This window comes from Solanum stenotomum, chromosome 1 (assembly GCF_019186545.1).
Source record: "Solanum stenotomum isolate F172 chromosome 1, ASM1918654v1, whole genome shotgun sequence".
Taxonomy (NCBI): Eukaryota; Viridiplantae; Streptophyta; class Magnoliopsida; order Solanales; family Solanaceae; genus Solanum; species Solanum stenotomum.
In genome coordinates, this window is record NC_064282.1 from 38,161,519 (window position 1) to 38,182,003 (window position 20,485).

The window sequence follows — 20,485 nt, forward strand, 5'->3', positions numbered from 1 at the left end:
CCATTAAAACTTATTTAGAGTAATAAACGAGTGAAAATAGTCATATCAATTATATTAATTCAACATTGCATGAATTAAGATCATACTACAAAATACCTGAAAATGAACAACCAATGTAATGCATGTCATCACCAACATTCAAACAACGCACTCACAATCAGACATATAATATCAAGCCTACAATGCTACTAGAGTGGGAAGTACTAACATGGAATCTAATTCAGCCTAGATCATAGCTTTGGGCCCAAAAGTATTACAAAAGCTCAATAAACATATAAGGCATACCTTCTAATCAACAAGGAAAGAAAATAAGAAAGAGCATCAAAATATAATAGGAGAAGGGATATAATTCATGGAACGATAGCTTACCCCCTAACCATACTGCTCAAGTCTACAATCGAGCACATCTAAAGACAGATTATGACTATAATGAGCCACTAAGTTCTCAAGCAATGACATTACATGGTCAAACCAATATAAGCCCTACAGGGAGAAACTCACAACTAATAGTGCGACAAAACGCATTCTAAGGCATCTAAGGCTCAACCCTAGCCTAAGGCCATAAATGTCAATCCTAAGGAGGATAAAGATATTAAGGCATACCAAAAGCATGGCTACAAGTCTAATTTAAGGATGAATCCACCCGCAATAAAGTCAACACTCCTAGAGGAATCAAGAAAGGATAGAATAATATAAGGAAGGATAATACTTGGCAATAAAATCCTAAATCATATGCAATTGGTACAAAAATTGGTTTGAAAAGCCCAATCAAGAAATAAGACAAAATCCTATCTTGAAGCCGATCAAGCACGCTCTGAATACACCACACAAGAGCTATCCACTTCTGGAATGCCTCAAAACACTACCACGCTAATAAATTATTGATCATAATGTTATTACGGGCATTTAAACACCAAATTAACAATAATTAGAAACAAACCTAACATCGAGTTAAAATAGAAATGTGAGACCCGCATAGGGAATCTTGAAATTTACTCTATTAAAAGTTCCTAATCGACTTACAAATCTTGTGACCCATAATGGGACATAATTCGATGATTGGAAAAACCCCATTGACAACATGCGCTAACTGTTAAAATAAAGAGACATGGAAACCACTTAGAGACAAGATTTACATCAAATCGAGGATCTTCATGCTTCCCTGAACATTTCAATGCGCAACCACGATTAACACAAATGCACATCACTTAAAATTGCCTCAACCAGAACTCTAGAACTTGAGATATTGAATTTTTAAGTTGTAGGAATAAGTTGATAAATGGGTTGAGAAGGAATATAAAATCTCAAGTTGACTACTAAAGTGGTTAGCCGGCCGCAAAAGTGGCCATGCCCCTAGAAGATCTTCCTGCGAATGTGGTTTTGAAGCTGTGAAAGCAGCTAAGCTCCAAAAGGATCCTACCATGAAAGCGACGCCAAGGCCGTGAAAGCGGCTATTGGTAAAGTGTTCAATGTGCCGCCAAAGCAATTGCATATGCATTGCTTCATAGTTGTTTGGAGCAAAATGCTCCAAACTTCGTATTAACATCTAGAATTCATTCAGAACCTCTTGAACACAACCAATCTATGTTACCTACCAAATCTAAAATTCTGGACTCATCGAAACCATTGAAAAATCTAACCGAGGTCATTTCAAAAGAAAAATGAGGCACACACCCAAGCTACGGTTTTAGCCACATTTCACAAGAGGGATGAAAATGAGATAGAGAGCCTCAGGATTCACAGCAAAGTTCATTCTCAACTAAACTCGACGTTTTCAATCTAAGAAACTGTCAAAATTGTATTTTGAGGGCGTCTTCTTTAATTTTTTACCGAAGTTGATTGTTTATGTTTAAAGGTTCTAAAACAGGGAAACTTGCCCAAAACTTAAACGAATGATAAACAACAGGAATGTTAGACTAGTAAGTAACTTATTTCATTCTTTTTGTAGAAAGACTCGTATGCACTGAACAACGGCTAGGGGTAGGGATCCACCTCCCTCACCTAGTAGGGGTGCAGTACCACCCCAGATAGGATGTCGGATCTTTTAACATCCTGTGTTCCAAGTTAGGTAATGTGGCTAGTACCAGCTCAGCCACCACTTAGATCGGTTGTGGCTCCATACCTCTAGGCAGTTATTGCCCCGCTTTTTATAGTGCTTGGGGTGCAACAGACCTTAGATCCTGCATTAGCACAACCACTTGTGCCACCAACAGTTCAACAGGATTAACCTGCATTAGAGGAACAAAAGGATAAGGTACCACGTGGGGGTCCCTAGCCCATTATTGCTACCAAAGCTATACTGCTAAAGGATCAGAAAAGGCCTAGAGTATTCTTAATACTTTCACCATTAGGTTTTTTGGGGATGTGGGCGAGGATGCCCACGAGTATCTTACTGCCTATTGGGAGTAGCTTCATACGTTGGAGGTTAGTGGAGTTGAGAGGAGCTGACTTCACTTTATACCAGCTAGAGAGTTCAACCACATAGTTGTGTCATACATTAATCGAGACTAGGCTAGTGTGTTCCCCTTTAATCCGTTGTCCTGATTTCTCTAAGGCCTTCTTGTCCAAATTAATCCCTATCATCGTCAGTGATTCCTCTGGAATCAGTTATGTAGGTTGGAGTAGGGATCCATTGTGTTAGAGTATGAGGTGAGGTTTCTCAAGCTATCTCGTCATGAGACATTATCCTACCTACTGAGAGGGAGAGAGTTCGGTGTTTTGTTTGTTGGTTGAGGCTCCTTCTTTGGATTGAGACTCAGTCTATGGTCTTTGTGGGTCACTATATTTGGGAGATTGTTGATCATGAATGCACTATTAATGAACTCCGTTGTGAGGTCCAATAGGGGCAGTGACAAGAGATCCAAACATAAGGGTAGCTATAGTGGGTCCCACTCCAAGATCATGAGGTATTTATATGTTTTGGTAGATGGTTTTTAGCAGGGACATCCAATTTGGCCTATTCAGGCCTCATTCTAGAGTTTAGAGGGGGATCAGTATAACAATAGTGAGGTTAGATCTAGCACGAGTCTTAGGTCTAGTCTAGTTATTCAAGTCAGGGGATCTATTCTTCTTAGAGCATATTATTTTTTTGGTTACTTTGTCTGTGGTGAGTTAGTTCAATGGGATAGATATGGCCCTTTGCATGGACGGATCAGTCTAGTTCCTTAACCACAAGTAGTATCTCCAGCTAGGGGTCAGGGTAAGTACTATCACGGTAGATTGTAGGTTATTCAAGGTGGTTCCTAAGGAGGTAGGTCAAGTAGTAGGTCAAAAGTCTTGGGCAGAGGCAGATATGGCCATTTCGTTGTCGCTCCAGGAAGGACAGGTTGAGGCATCAAATGATGTGATCATAGGTATGATTCATAATTCCATAAGCCTGCCTCGACTTTATTTTACCCTAGTTCTACATATTCTTATGTGTATTTATATTATGATTCTTGTTTAGGTAAGAGTTCTAAGCCTATGGATGCGCCGTTGTCTGTGTTGACCCTTGTGGGTGAGTATTTAGTAGTGGATTAGGTGTTTCGATCTTGCTTAGTTCCTATCTAGGGGCGTGATATTCGACTTGACCTTATATTGTTAGATATGTTTGATTTCTATGTGGTTTTAGGCATGGACTAGTTATCCTCCTATCGTGTGGTTTTCAATTGTTTCTCTAAGATTGTTACCTTAGCCTTGGCAGGTATCCGTCCCGTGGTATGGTAGGGATCCATTTGTAGCACACGAGTTGGAGTTATCCTTTTTATTCAGGCTAGGAGCATAGTGTCTAATGGATATCTATCATTTTTTTAATACATGCAGGATGTGAGTAGGGATGTCCTTCAGTTGAGCTTGTGCCTCTTGTTTGAGATTTTATAGATGTATTCCCTACCGACCTACCAATCCTAACCCTAGATCGGGACATTAACATTCCTATAGATCTTTAGCCGAGTACTTAACCTATTTAATTGCAGCCATATTTGATGGCTCCCGCAAAGCTTAAGGATCTTAGTGTTCAGCTTCAGTATCTTATAGGTAAGGGATTTATATTTTCTAGTGTATCATCATGGGGTGTTGCCATTCTATTTGTGAAGAAGAAGGACGGTTCGATGCAACGTGTGTATTGATTAGAGGCAGCTGAATAAGGTGACGTTGAAGAACTACTACCCCATGCCTAAGATTTTTTATCTGTTTGACCAGCTTTACGGTGAAACACTATTCTCAAAGATTGATCTGAGGTCTGATTATCATTAGTTGAGGATTAAGGTAGTGTTCATCCTTAGACTGCATTTAGGAATTGATATTGCAAATGTGAATTCCTAGTGATGTCTTTTTGGTTGACTAATGCCCTTGTTGCACTCATGACTCAATGATGCAGATGTTAAGGATGTACCTTGATTTATTCATCATAGTATTGATAAATGGTACCTTAGTATTCTCTCTAAGCAAGAGTGATCATAAGCAACATTTGATAATTTTGCTCCATACTTTGAGATATCAATAACTTTATGCCAATTTCTTAGAGTGCAAGTTTTGGCTTGTATCTGTAACATTTACGGGACACGTGGTGTATAACTACTGCATCATGGTAGATCAGGTAAGGATTGAGGCTATTTGTGGTTGGGCTAGGCCCACATCATTTTTTGAGTTTCAGAGCTTCATCAGCTTAGTAGGGTACTAGAAACAATTTTTTGAAGGCTTTTTCACTATTGCATCACCACTGACCTAGTTGACTTACCTTGATGTGCCTATTGAGTGGTCTGAGGAGTGTAAATTGGGCTTTTGGAAGCTCAAAGAGTTGCTAACTACTGCTCTTACATTGGCTCTTCTAGTTAAGGGCATGGGCTTCATGATCTATTGTGACGCATCCTGCATTGGTTGGGGCTTTTTTTTAATGCAGCGGGCTGGGTTATTTCTTATTCACCGAGGCACCTTAGAGTACATGATCAGAATTATCCCACCCATGACAAGGTGTTGGCGGTTGTAGTTTTGCGCTTAAGATCTAGTAGCACTACCTACATTGAGTTTGTTGTGAGATCTACACTGATCACATAAGTCTTCAGTATATTATGAGCCAGAGGTACCTTAGTTCAAGTTCGTTTCCCTGGATTGAGTTTTTAAAGGACTATGACCTCTCTATTATCTACCATCCAAGCAAGCTGAATGTAGTCGTGGAGTACTGCTTGAGTTGGAAGGCATTGAGTATGACTAATCTATCCTTCCTATCTACAGTAGAGCGACCTTTAGCTTTACGCGTTCAGTCCCTAGAAAATAAGATGGTTCAATTGGGTATCTTAAATTCTATATATGTTTTAGCCTATGTGAGAGTTCAATCTTCTCTTCTTAATCAGATCCGTAGCTCGCAATTTGATGATGAGCCCTTGGTGGCACTTCGAGATCGGGTGTTAACGAGTGATTCCGATCAGGTTACCTTGGATTGATATGACGTTTTGATGTTTGCCGGCCATATTTGTAATCTGAGAGTTGGTGGTTTGATACAACTGCTATTTTGTGAGGCCCGTGATTCTAGATATTCTATTCTACCATGCACTCCGAATATGTATCTTGACTTGATGCAACATTACCGGGGGGGCTCTATGAGGAGAGATAATGTAGACTATGTGTTTCGTTGCCTTAGGTTCTAGCATGTGAAGGCCAAACAATTGAGACCTAATTGTGAGTTTCAGAGATAACCCATTGCGGAGTGGAAGTGGGATCACATCATAATGGACTTTGTGGTAGGTTTTTCTCGGACTTCTAGTGGTGCTAATAGGATTTGGGTCGTTATTGATATTTTGACCAAGTCAACACATATTCTCTCTGTTTAGATTTAATTCAGCGCCAAGAGGTTAGCTCATATCTACATTCTCAAGGTAGTTCGTCTTTATGGTGTTCTAGTCTCAATTATATTATATCGAGTTTCTCAGTTTACTTCTATCTATTTGAGGACATTCTAGAATGAGATAGGCACTCACGTTGACCTTAGCACAACCTTCCACCTATAAATTGATGGTCTGTCTTAGCGTACTATTCAAGTTCATTAGGACATGTTGTAGTCTGGTGTATTAGTGTTCAGAGGTCACCATGACAAGTTACTGCCTTTGGTGGAGTTTGCATACAACAACATCTACCATTCAAGCGTTCAGATGGCTTCGTTTTAGGCCTTGTTTGGTAGGCATTGTTGCTCTCTAGTTGGTTGGTTTGAGACTATGTAGCCTAGACCACGCGGCAAAGACTTTATTTAGGAAGCTTTGGAGCAAGTTAGGGTGATTAAGGATAAGCTTTAAAAAGCTCAGAGTAGACGCCAGAGTTATGCGAATCGTAGGTGCCGACCTTTGAGGTTCTCAGTTGCTGATAGAGTTTTTCTCTACTTGTCGCCAATGAAGGGGGTGATGAGTTTTAGGAAGCAGGGAAAGCATAGACTTATGTATATTAGGCCTTTTGAGATACACTCTACGATTTGGGAGGTTGGATATCACTTAGCTTTGCCTCTGATGTTCTCAGATATCCACCTAGTCATTCATGTATTAATGTTGTGTATATTCTAGATGTGCCTCACATTCTCAAGTATGAAGTAGTAGATTTAGATGATCTCTTGACCTTTGTTGACGAGTCAGGTTCTATTCTTGCTATAGATGTGCTTTCGTTGCTCTCAAAAGCCATTCCTATGGTAAAGGTCTATTGGAGGAATCCTGCAGTGTATAAGGCTACCTAGGAGTTGTGCATGATATGCACGAGCAGTTTTTGAGCTTGATTGACCCTTCAGGTAGTTCTTGACCTTACTTTTGCAGATGAAAAACTTTTTCAATGGTGTATGTTTGATGAGTTTGGGATTTGGACTCATTTCGGGTTTTGTCTGTATAAAATTAGTGTCCTCAAATGTCTAATTTGTGCCGATAACTGATGTAAAACCCTTGATTTTCAGATATATGGATCGAGCAACAAAGTTAGGACAGAAATGGGAAACAAGGACAACACAAGATGAAAAAGAGGAGGAAAAACAAGCATGATGATCGCCGAGATCACTCGACAAGTCGCCAAGTTGCTCCTCTATCACCTAAATTTACAAAACTCTGAGACTGGATTAGGAGTAATTTCCATGAGCTGCAGTTCCATTCGGCGTGATGCCAACCACATCGGCGAAGGATGACCATGTCGCTAAAAGTACTGATGGAGATCTGGATAAATGCTAATGGGCGATTTAAAAGACAAAAGGGCACATCGCGGAATGACATGGTGATCCCGATCAAGCTCACCTAAAATTGCAGTAGTTGAACGAAGAAGATGTGATGAATAAATGCGAGACGAAAGAACGATCAGCGAGTCGCCAAACGGTCGGCAAAGCCTGACTTTCCTCACCGATTGACCCCAAAAAGCCACACATTAGACTTGTATAAATTTATTTTTGCAAGAGAGAGAAGGCATTCAGAAATTGTGACGAACAAAAGATAGAGAGAAAAAACACTGCTATCATTGATTTCAAGTACTTTTAGCAAGGTTTTTCATTTGGGTTTTATAATAGAGAGGATATTATTCAATTTTGACTTTCATATTTCATTTACCCAGCTATGGAAAATATGGCAGGTATTGAATTTCATCTTTTTACTATGATTGGCTAAAACCCTAACCTTGGGGGTTTGACAATTTGACCAATTGTTGCATTTGATTAAATGGGTGTTATCAAGTAGTGAATTTTGGTATTAATTTGAAGTGGGTCTGAATTATTACTGTGGTTTAATTTCATTATTGCATGTTTAGTGTAATATAGTTCAGAGTTTTGTGCTTGCTCGAGTAAGAAGTATAGAGCCAACATAGTAATTTGACATCCTTAGTAGTGGGTCATTACGGTTTCCGCTTGAGAAAGTGAAACTTGAGATTCAACCTTTTTATCTAGATCGAAAGAGTAGATTTGATAAGAAAGTGGGTCGGTCGTCTTATGGATAGTGTTGAGGTTCGAGAGAATTCAGAGGAAATAAGGTAAATGTTTGAGAAAAAATTGTTTTACTTATAGTCCATTCTACCCTTGACGAATTAACATTGTTGGTAATGATGTACACCCGTTAAGTTGAGTTCAGCACTTGGTTAGTCAATACCCCAAGTGTTCTCTCGTTATATGATTGTACCTTGTTGATTGTTGAAGTGGGTTTGTAACGACATCCTAGAGTTTGACTTTTAAACTTTAAGTATGGTGTTTGTTCAGCTGCAAAGGTCACTGTCATACTTTCATAATCGAATTCAAAAGCAAAGCTACTTTCTGTGGGATCGACCCCAACTCATTTAGTTGGGTTTATACTGATTTACAGTCATGACACTTAGGACTGGATGAAGAGTCTTTGAAACATTAATCAAAATGGCGCCGCTGCCGAGGATTAGCATTGCTTAGAGTTCCTTTATCGAAGTTACGATTATGAATTTGTCGGTTGTAGTTGAACCAAGTTAGACTGCATTGTGTTAGTGTTGATTGGGCTGAATAGAAGTAAGAATGAGTGAGGAACAGGTGAATGGTAGCCTAGTAGGTCACCGAGATGCTATAGATTATATTAATAGTGCTTACATCCCAACCAAATTGGAAGAAATGGGTGCAATTTACCTACTATCAGCTGATGATATTGCAACATTTGAGGTCACAAGCACAGCCCTTCATCTCCTCCAAATGAAGGGACTTTATGGTGGGCTGGCTCATGAAGATCCACATGAGAATGTGAGGAATTTCATAGATATGTGCAGCCCGTTTTCATTCAAGAATGTGCTACAAGAATCAATCCAACTTAGATTATTTCCATTATCTCTGACGTGGGAGGCTAACGTGTGGTTGGCAGAGTTACCAAAGAATTATATCATGTCGTGGGATGATCTTATCACGACATTTAATGCAAGATTCTTTCCTCCATCAAGGATGATGAAACTCAGGGATAACATTCATGGTTTTAAGCGATTAAAGGGTGAACCCATCCATGAAACATGGTTGAGGTTCAAGAAACTCCTATTTCAATGCCCAACTCATAGGCTACCAAACGATTTGCTACTCCAATATTTTTACCGGATTCTTGATTCGGTTAATAAAGGAGTGGTTGATCAGTTGGTTCGAGGGAGAATAATGTTGCAATCATTTAAGGTGGCTTCATTTCTTCTTGATGACATGAGAATGATAAATCAAGATTGGTACACTCCAGAAGATCAAGTTTCTCCTATTTTTTTAGAATGACTCAAGAACAACTTGATAAGGAAAGAGAGAGGGATGAGAACATCAAGAAGATGTTGGCCCAAATGGAGCTACTACAAGAGCATGTATAGGAGAATGTGAGAAAGCCCAAGGGAGCAAATGAAGTGTTTAGAGTTGATGAGGGTTCTTCCTCAGGTTATTCAAAGCCGGGGGAGAATCAAGGTTGGAATTCCAAGAGATATGAGGAGAGTTTCCACCCACGCTTTTTACAGCAAGGTGGGAATCAAGGTTGGAACTATCACAAAGAGGAAGAGCAAAGAATATACTATCAAGAATGGGCTGAGCAAAGTGATTTTTTCAGAAGAGAGGATGACCATGTAGAAGACCACACTCAATCCAGTGAGAGTCCAAAGTCAAAAGGGAGTGCAAGTAGTCCCCGGATGAATGACTTACAATCACGCATCCTTGACAAAGTTGAAGGTTAAGATGATTTGTTACAAGGGATGAAAACCAATTATTCATCATTGAACAATAGAATGTAATCTCACGCGGATGTAATCAAGCTTCTTGAAGATTAGTTGAGTTTACTTTCAGCACAATAGGAACCAAATATGACAAAGGGAAATGGTGATAGAGGTCTAGTTGTGGTTACTCGTAGTGGAAAGGAGTGGTAGGCGATGTAACAGGCAATGACGAAGCTTAAGTGCATGAAGAAGACAAAGGTATGGAGGAAGAATAAATACCCATCCATCAAGGCATTGCCAAAGGGTCACAAAAAGATGTGGAAAAACACAATCCAATCCGAAAAGGTTCGCAGCTTCTACCCAAAATATCTCTTCCATTACCCCTAACACCTCAAGGAAGAACGAGGACGGAAAGTTCAAGAAGTTCTTATCGGTTTTCAAGACATTATCGATTAATCTCCCTCTAGTGGAAGCATTATTGGAGATGCCAGGGTATGCAAAGTTTATGAAGGAGTTTTTCACAAAAAAAGGAGCTCGGATTTTGAAACCATCGAAGTTTCTCATAGTTGCAGTGCAATTATGACCAAGAAGCTAATAAAAAAAAAAAGACCCCGAAGCGTTCACCATCCCTTGCACCATCGGCATGCTCCAATTTGCCAAAGCCCTAAGTGATTTGAGAGCAAGTATCAACCTAATGCCATATGCAATTTATAAACAACTTGGGTTAGGTGAACCGAAATCCACAACAATGAGACTCTTGATGGCAGACCAATCAATTAAACATCTTGTAGGGATACTATATGACATCTTGGTAAAGGTTGGCTGATTCATTTTCCTGGCTGATTTAGTCATTATCGATTGTGAAATAGATGTTGAAATTCCCATTATTTTGGGAAGACCATACCTGGCAACCTGGAGAGCGTTGGTGGATGTTCAAAGCGGAGAACTGAAGCTCCGAGTGAACGAAGATGAAGTAACATTTAACATTTGTAAGTCAATGAAACACCCAACCGATATTCATGTGGTCTCTACTATTGATGTTATTGATGAAGCGGTGGCTACTGTGCGCGCCATTTGATGTGTATGAGTAAACCACATGAAGTCGTGCTTGCTAAATATGAGGGGTTCGAAGTTAAAGGCTACAAAGAGGTAGTAGCGGCTCTTTCAGGCATGAGGGGATATTCAAAGACTCCATTGAAGCTTGACATTGATCTAAAAAATTGAGAAAGTCCTCCTGCAAAGCCAGCAACAGAAGAACCACTAAATCTTGAGTTGAAAGTACTTCCCTCCCATCTCCTATATGCTTTCTTAGGGGCAAATACCACTTTACATGTGATCATTGCAACTGATTTGCTTGAATAGCAAGTAAAATTTTTCCTTGAGGTGTTGAGAATACATATCAGAGCTATAGGTTGGACTATCACTGAGATAGTAGGCATCCCTCCCGACATTTCCACTCATGAAATTCAGCTTGATAGTGATTGTAAACAGAGTGTTGAACATCAGCGAAGATTGAACCCACCGATGCAAGAGGTGGTAAAAAATGAGATAATAAAGTGGTTAGATGCTAGTGTGATCTAACCTATTGCGGATAGCAAATGGGTAAGTCCGGTATAATGTGTACCAAAAAAGGGAGGCATCACAGTAGTCCCAAATGAAATGGGGGAGCTTGTACGTATGAGACCATTGACCGCATGGCGAGTATGCATGGATTACCAGAAGTTAAACTCGTAGAATAAGATCACTTTCCCATTCTTTTCATGGATCAAATGCTTGATCAACTTTCAGAGAGAGGATAGTATTACCTTTTAGGTGGGTGCTTCGGTTATAATCGAATCTCCATTGCTCCGGAAGACCAAGATAAAACTACCTTCACCTGCCTATATGGAACTTTTGACTTCAAAAGGATGTCGTTCGGGTTATGTAATGCTCCGGCAACATTTCAACGTTGCATGCTATCTATTTTCGCTGAGATGGTGGAGGATTCAATGGAAATCTTCATGGATGACTTCTCGGTTGTGAACGACACTTTTGAAGCATGTTTAGCACACTTGGGACAAGTTCTCCAAAGGTGTGTGTAGAAAAAATTGGTCTTCAATTTGGACAAATGCAAATTTATGGTTAGGGAATGTATAGTTCTTGGTCACAAAGTGTCGCAAAAAGGGGTAGAGGTTGATAAAGCAAAGATTGAAGTGATTGAGAAGTTACCACCACCAATTTCGGTGAAGGGTATTCGTAGTTTCTTAGGACATGCCGGTTTTTACCGGAGGTTCATCAAAGACTTCTCAAAAATTGCACATCTTCTATGCAAACTCTTGGAGAAGGAGGTGAAATTCCATTTTGATGATGCATACATGGTGGCCTTCAAGTCTTTGGAAGAAAAATTGATCTCCACTCGGTTATCATTAGTCCCGATTGGTCAGAACCTTTTGAAGTAATGTGTGATGCAAGTGGCACAGCATTAAGTGTCGTGTTGGGGCAAAAACACAATAAACTATTTCACCCCATTTACTACGCAAGCAAAACTCTAAATGGTGCTCAGCGTAACTACACAGTTACAGAACAAGAATTACTTGCGGTAGTATATGCATTTGAGAAATTTCAGGCATACTTGCTAGGCACTAAAGTGGTTGTTCACACTGATCATGTTGCATTGCATTAACTGATGGCAAATAAGGATGCCAAGCAAAGATTGATAAGGAGGGTGCTATTGTTGTAAGAATTTAACTTTCAAGTTGAAGATATGAGAGGTTGTGAAAATCAGGTGGCTGACCACTTATCAAGATTGGAAGGCAAGGAAAATGATGAGCTAGAGGTAGACATAAATGATGCATTTCCCGATGAACATGTATTCACGATAACTCTCCAACAATCTCCTCGGTATGCTGATTTTGCTAATTACGTGGTTTGTGGATTGATGCCACAAGAACTGAACTTCTACCAACAAAAGAAGTTCTTGTTCGATATTCAAAAGTACTTTTAGGATGAACAATATTTATTCAGAGAATGTGCAGACCATATCATTAGGAGATGTGTTCCGGAGGAAGAAGCCATCAAAATTCTCCATGCTTATCACGCTTCACCAGTTGGGGGTCATCATGGTGGTGTACGTACAACTACTAAAGTTTATCAAAGTGGTTACTACTAGTCGTCCCTCTACAAAGATGCTTATGAGTTTGTTATGAAGTGCACAAGATGTGAGAAACAAGGTGGAGTGTCTAAAAGATACGAGTTGCCTCTGACATCCATTTTAGAAATTGAGCTATTTGATGTTTGGTGTATAGATTCAATGGGCTCATTTGTGTGTTCATTTGGTAAAAAGTACATTTTGGTGGCAGCAGATTATGTTTCTAAATGGGTGGATGTTGTTGCACTACTGAATAATGAAGGGAGAAGTGTTTTCCAATTCCTAAAACACTACATCTTTGCTAGATTTGGTATTCCTCGGTATATTATTAGTGATGGGGGATCAATTTTTGCAACAAGTTTTTTGTATCCGCATTGAGTAAGTATAGAGTGAAACACAAAGTGGCAACTCTGTATCATCCCCAAACGAGTGGAAAAGTTGAAGTGTTGAATCGGGAGATCAAGAGTATCCTGGCTAAGACAGTGAATGCAAATAGGAATGATTGGACTTGAAAGCTTGATGATGCTCTATGGGTGTATCGCACCGCATACAAAACACAAATGGGTATGTTCCATATCATCTAGTCTTCGGAAAATCTTGCCATTTACCGGTTGAATTGGAACACAAAGCATAATGGTCATTGAAAGCTCTAAATCGTGATTGGGCAAAAGACTTCAAAAGAGAGAATAGCTCAGCTGAATTAGTTGGATGAATTCAGGTTCAGGGCTTATGAACGTTCAGCTTTTTAGAAGGAAAAGATGAAGAAGTGGCATAATTCTAGAATCCTTAAGAGGGAGTTCAGACTAGGAGATTGGGTATTACTATATAATTCTCGACTTAGACTCTTTTCGGGAAAGCTCAAATCCAAATAGTCAAGTCTATTTAGAGTAACACAAATGTTCACAAATGGTGCTATTAAAGTCGAAGGTAAAGAGGGACCTGCATTCAAAGTGAATGGGCGATGCTTGAAGTTGTACTTTGGCGAATGCCAAGGGATTTCTCTGATTGAGGTTGTGTATCTGGAAGATGCTTGAGAGCATTTCCATGTCGTTACATGACGTTAACTAAGGCTCTTCTTGGGAGGCAACCCAAGTGTTAGTATTTCAAATAATGTGCGTTGATTTTGCAGGTGTAAGCAATAGTGCGAGGTGAAGACACCATTAGCGAATTGTCGAATCTATTCGGCGAGCCCGACATAATTTGCCTTCTGGACTTTAAGAATGGAGATGAGATACTGGAACATTAGGTGGGGAATCTTCATCACTCGAAGACTCACCAAAGTGATTGGGCGACTCGTCTTTCCCCCCTTCTACCCCAGCTTTGATAGCCTTACTCAATGGATCATTCAGTGAGGTTGCCAGTCCATTATTCAAGGCGCCAACCTGTTCGATGAACTACTTCAATTCTGCCTTTTTGCCTCTTTTTGAACGTGTTGCATACTGGAAATAATGGCCATATCCAGACCATTGGGCAAATGGCCGAGTAGTTCGGCGACTGTTACAATTTTTTGCCAAATGGGCGCCTTGTGAAGATTCCTTGTAACCTTGCTTTGCGTGTTTACAAACTAGTAGTTATCTTTATTTTTCATTTTTGGTATTGTCTGTTTTCTACTCACATTAGGGACAATGTTGAATGCTTTTATATGGGGTGTGTGTTTGGTCACTGAGTCCCTTGCTCGTTTGAAAAAGTTATTTATTTGGGTATCGGTTATGATCAATACCGATCACTTGAATAGTGCTCTTAATTGAACAAAAATTAATGTGCAGTACGATGAGGCCAAATGAAGTTGCTCAGACAATATCTGAACTTTTTGCATCTCGTTGTGACTAGCAAGTTATTGAATGGAGTCTCTTGTGATGAACATTGCACACTAACGAAAGTGTGGAGTCTCGTTTGATATTGGTGCCAATGCCTTCTGTGATGAGCTTACCATTAACCTTGTCTGATGAGACCTAGAATTTGCCCTTGTTGGTCCGATTGACTAAGTGATGCAAGCTCTTGAAATGATCTTAGGAAACAATTTTTAAAATAGTGAAACAATTTGACAAGATACCTCTTTTGTGCCCAAACCTGTGAGATGTGTGAACTTTATTTAATCCCCTTTGAGCCTTATCCTTTTCTTGGAAGAAACTTGAGCAAATGTGACCCCTCTTTATCCATTCACCCTTAATCCTCATGAAGTGTGGTTTATTTGAATAGACAACTTAGGTCAAAAGACTAAGTTGGGGGTGTGGTGAAAAGAGGAAGTAAATCAAGTAGTGTGAAGAAGTCCCCCTTGATCACTGGACTTGAAAAAGATGGAATCCCTCCATATCAAAAAAAAAAAAAGGGAGAGAAGAGAAAGAAAAGAAGAAAGGAAAAGAAAAAGAATGAAAAAGTTGTGAAATAAAGTTGTGAAAGTTGAAAAATAAATGGGTTGTCCGGTATTCCATTAGAAGTGAATAATGAGGTGAATTTGAGCACAAGTGAAAATGTTGAAGAAAAAGAAAGAAAGTGATGTTCATACCCAGTTCATGAGGATAGCAGCCACTGAGCCTAAATGATCATACCTTTACACTCAGCCCCGTTACAAGCCTTGAAAAGACCTTTTTGATCTTGAGTGAGCTGAAACGAATGTTGATTGGAAAATAAGGGCAAACCTATGGGTGAAGTCATGCATGTGTTCATCTTTGTGAGTGTTAGAGTTGTATATGATTCCGGAACTATAAATTATTGAACAAATTGTGTGTGAATATGGAATCATCTTTGTTGTGAGGGCATTTGAGTACCTTTGATAAGCTTGAAGTTGCATTTGAAGCAAGTATTGTGAACTTAAGAATCGTTAATAATAGTGAGTCACAACTTGAATCTTTGAGTGCACAATTGATCCTTGTAGGAGTAGGTTGAGTCTTGTTGTGCATTCATGACTGAGTCTTTTGTAGCACTGTCTGAGACATCCTTCTTGAACTGCTGAACTTAAGTTTTACTTGAGGATAAGCAAAAGTTTAAGTTGTGGGTGTTGATGAGTTTGGGATTTGGACTCATTTAGGGCTTTGTTTGTATAGAATTAATTTCCTCAAATGCTTAATTTATGCCGATAACTGATGTAAAACCCTTGATATTATGATATATGGATTGAGGAACAAAGCTAGGACAGAAATGGGAAACAAGGACAACACAAGTTGAAAAAGAGAAGAGGAAAAACAAGCCTGATGATCGCCAAGATCATTCGGCGAGTCGCCAAGTTGCTCCTCCAACGCCTAAATTTATAGAACTCTGAGACCGGATTAGGAGTAATTTCGGCGAGCAACAGTTCCATTCGGCGTGATGCCGATCACATCAGCGAAGGGCCAAAAGTACTAATGGAGATCTAGATAAATTCTGATGGGCTAGTTAAAAGACAAAAGGGCGCATCGCGGAATGAAACTGCGATCCCTATCTGGCTCGTCAAAAATTACAGTGGTTTAACGAAGAAGATATGAAGAATGAAGACAAGACGAAAGGACAATTGGCGAGTCACCGAACGGTCGGCTAAGCCCGACATTCCTCACCGATTGGCCCCAAAAGCCACACATTAGACTTGTATAAATTAATTTTTGCAAGAGAGAAGGAATTCAGAAATTGTGAGTAACAAAAGATAGAGAGCAAAAACACTTTTATTGTTGATTTCAACTGCTTTTAGCAAGGTTTTTCCTTTGGGTTTTGTAATAGAGAAGATATTATTCAATTTTGACTTTAGAATTTCATTTATCTAGCTACGGAAAATGTGGCAGGTATTGAATTTCATCTTTTTACTATGATTGGCTAAAATCCTAACCTTGGGGGTTTGATAATGTGACCAATTGTTGCGTTTGACTAAATGGGTGTTATCAATTAGTGAATTTTGGTGTTAATTTGAAGTGGGTATGAATTATTACTATGGTTTAATTTCATTATTGCATTTTTAGTGTAATATAATACAGAGCTTTGTGCTTTCTCGAGAGAGAAGTGTAGAGCCAACGTAGTCATTCGCCATCATTAGTAGTGGGTCCTAACGGTTTCAACTTGAGAAAGTGAAACTTGAGATTCAACCTTTGTATCTAGCTTGAAAGAGTAGATTTGATGAGAAAGTGGGCTAGTCATCTGATGGATAGTGTTGAGGTTTAAGAGAATGCAGCGGAAATATGGTAATTGTTCGAGAGAAAATTGCTTTACATATAGTCCATTCTACCCACGACGAATTAACATTGTTAGTAATGATGTACACCCGTTTTGTTGAGTTCAGCAATTGGTTAGGCAATCCCCCAAGTGTTCTCTCGTTATTTCATTGTACCTTGTTGATTGTTGAAGTGGGTTGATAACGACATCCTGAAGTTTGACTTTTAAACTCTTAAGTGTGATGTTTGTTCAGCTGCATAGGTCACCTTCATACTTTCATATTGGAATTCAAAAGCAAAGCTACTTTCTGTAGGATCGACCCCAACTCATTTAGTTGGATTTATACTAATTTACGATCGTTTACACTTAGGACTGGATGAAGTGTCTTTGAAACGTTAATCAATGTTCTAATGACCTACAAATTATTTTTGTGTTATGCTTCATATTTGTCGTTTAGAGCTTTTCTGTAGAGACCCCAAGTCATTTAGTGGTTGGTATCATTCATTTAGTTTTTGTGTGATTTTTAGTGTTTTGGGAGCTTTTGAACCATAAATGGATATTTTTTATCAGAAGTTTAGCAAGATGGCCTCATAATCCAATTCTAATGATTCCATAAGCTTCAAAAGGGTCATTTTAGACTAGTGACATAGTTGTCAGAACTCCCAAGGGTTTCAGGGCGAGTTTGTGTTATTAGGCATTTTAACTTTCAAGTTAAAGCCTAAGTTTGACTTTAGTAAATATTCTGGGTAAACGAGCTCGTATGAGGTTTTCTTACACACGATTAGCACTGAAATATTGAGGTTGGCCTAGAACGACCCTTTATTTAGATCTCAAGGCCTCCATGTTAATTTCATGTCCCCTTGTTTATTTTAGCTTAAAATGGTGTTTGGGATTAGGACCCACATTGTGCTTAGATAACGTCATATGGGAATTTATATTTCTCCTTTGAGTCCGAAATATCTAATTTAATAAAGTTGCATTTCTCTTCAAATGAAAAGGGTTTCGAACAAATTCAGAGTACCCCGTCAGAGATTTGGAACCTAGCCAAACCAGTTTATATCCCTAAGGAAAATTAGCTTTTAACGATCTCGTGCCCCTTCGTTGTGTTCAGGAAAGTTTGGGTCTTAGTGCTTCACAGCCATGTGGCCCGTTGCCACGATCGCAATTAAGAGTTGACCTTCCATGGTCATTGTGACCTCGAGGAATGTCTCTATGATTATGATTGTCAGCCTCTAGGTTAGTCGCGATCGTGAACCTCTTTCTCGCGTCCAATGAAGTGATTCTCTTGGTGATCAAAATCAGACTAGATGTGAAGGCAACTGTCATTTCAAGTTTGAAAGTGAGTTTTATCTCTCATTTCATGTCAGAAATTAGTGATTAAAAGTTCCACGCATCTGTATTTGATGGGGATATAGAGTAGAGTGATCAAATTGCATTGGTGGAAATCCGTTTGAGGTAAGTCCTCATTTTTATCTTCTTCCCTCTCTTTGTTAGTGAGTAAATCGCATGTGACATTGTGTTGTTATTTTGGGCCTAGAATGAATTCAATTTCGGAACAGATGTTCAGGGAACAATTTAGGACCTCTTGATGAAGTTAATTCAAGAATTCCCAACACAGATCCCACAATTCCCGTTTGACTCTAAAATTGCTCCTTTTAGGTTTTTTTTGCTTTTTGTGTCCTAACGACCGTACTTAAGTTGTGATCCTATTTTTTCTAGTGTGGCACCATTCGAAGGTTGTTGCGAAAGGTAAAGCTCTGCCTTGTGATTTGGAGTGTGCACGGCTTCACTACAAGTAGGCTACTACTTCCCTTTATATAGGTTGAGCATGAATGTGTAAATTAATGATGATAAGTGTGAATTGGGGGCTGGTACCTAGTTATTTATGCAATTCTTCTTAAAATTCATGATATAGGGTTAATTACTACTATATCGACGGTAGCACCATGGTACTAGGTTTTGTTATGTGACTTGAATGCTATGTGAAAATTACTTGAGTTTTATTTGTTTTCTGATGAATGCTTGACCTTAGCCTACGACAAGCTAGTATTGTCTTATACTCTCGAACCTTGTTGTTTGCTTTGTCTCAAACGTCAATTAAGACCGACTTGGTCCCATTAGGATGGAATGACACACTTGATTCTGATAGTCTGAGCCTTAGCTTAGGCATTATTGTTTCATTAGACCTTCCACACACTCTCTCTCTCATTCCATAATTTTATGTCTTAGAGGCCTTACTAGGGTTTTGTGCTATCGCGATGTTTGGAGACTATGTTGTGCTTGGACGAGAGCTTTATTTTGGTACTTGTGGGAGTGCACATTAATATAGTGTGTCTTGGAGCCTATTTGAGATCCTTTTCAGAGTTAATATGTTCGCAGGTCACTCTTGCTAGCTTGGCAGTCTGTCCTTGGGAATGGACTAGTTGGTTGGGTGGCCTTGCTATCTGAGATATTTTATGGAGTCAACACCCCCCTGGGTCACTCTTGCTAGCTAGGAAATTTACCCCTAAGAGTGGACTGTCAGGCTGGGTGGCCTTGATTGGTTGTCACTCTCGCTAGCGAGGTTGGGAGTTAACTAGTTCATTGATTGTAACTCCTTCTAGCTAGGCTGGGAGTTGACTGGATCTTGGATCTAGATCTGGCGTACTCTTCTTTCTTATAGACATAGCTATTATTTGTACCTGTCAAACTTTTGGGGGTCCGTTTGAATTTTTATTTAAACTTTGACACAAGTGTACCTTCTAGGTTTATGGGGTCTAGTTAGGTTTAGTTTAGCTATACTAAGATTAACTTCATGTATACTTATTTGCCATTTTTCTTTCCCACTTTGAACATTGTTTGTATCTAGATTCTATATTTTATAATGGTAGTTACCTTTCTTGCTCACTTGGCCTATGATGCCTCCTGAGTACCTTGTTTTGGTACTTATGCGTCACTCTGCATCTTTTTCCTGATGCATGTCCTAATACCAGCTACCAGTAGTGATCGTTCATTCAATATTGTGTAAATTGTGGATATCAAATACGAGGGTGAACACTTGGTGTCATGGACCAGTCTCTCTCCTTCTTTACATATGTTATGTTGTCTTTTTCCTTTGAGACGACTTTTTTTTGTGCACTTTTGGGATTAGTATTTTCTCTTGCTAAATAGCTCTGTACTCGTAACTTCAAGGTTCTGGGAGGGCTTCCATTATATGTAGCTTTTGGTTTGCTTTTCATTCCTGTCTTTTCTTGTTGTTAGTATTATTTCATGTGTTTTTCTGCCCTTATACCTATTACTCACGTTCAGGGTACGGTTTGGCTTACCTACGTGTGGGTTATGCTAGGTACCTTTATGACTTGAGGGATCAGGTCGTGACAGGTCTCACTTATGCAATTCAACACAATAACCTAATACCTTAATTTAGACCTCTCTTTAGAGAAAGTCTTGATTTTAACAATGAAAACCTAAATCTTTACCTTTTCATCTCAAACATAGGACTCAATTTTAATATGCGACTATCAATCTAATTCTCCACTTCATGGTATTTTTTATAGAAACTCACGATCGGAACCTAGATCTTATCGTGTACTCTCAAATCATAAATTCAAACATTAAAATTTGACTAAACCCATTTCCTGAATATTTAGCATTGAA

At 39.2% G+C, this 20,485-nt stretch overlaps 1 protein-coding gene and 1 non-coding gene across 2 annotated transcripts; one reads left to right on the top strand and one right to left on the bottom strand.

The window, feature by feature from the left end:
* Positions 1 to 8,881: 8,881 nt before the first annotated feature.
* On the bottom strand, positions 8,882 to 8,988 carry LOC125854008 (small nucleolar RNA R71). The gene has a single exon (XR_007445307.1). It is a non-coding gene; the product is annotated as a small nucleolar RNA R71 (small nucleolar RNA).
* A 2,591-nt stretch (positions 8,989 to 11,579) lies between these two features.
* Positions 11,580 to 12,044, top strand: LOC125847979 (uncharacterized mitochondrial protein AtMg00860-like). The gene is made up of 2 exons (XM_049527784.1): positions 11,580 to 11,677; positions 11,732 to 12,044. Exons 1-2 carry the CDS (start codon positions 11,580 to 11,582, stop codon positions 12,042 to 12,044), a joined length of 411 nt encoding a protein of 136 aa, XP_049383741.1.
* Positions 12,045 to 20,485: the final 8,441 nt, after the last annotated feature.

Bases quoted from the DNA above. Each gene is read 5' to 3' on its own strand.
- LOC125847979 (XM_049527784.1), top strand. From the start codon at position 11,580: ATGGTGGAGGATTCAATGGAAATCTTCATGGATGACTTCTCGGTTGTG. The intron at 11,678-11,731 runs GTGTGTGTAGAA...ATTTATGGTTAG, and splicing joins TTGGGACAAGTTCTCCAAAG to GGAATGTATAGTTCTTGGTC.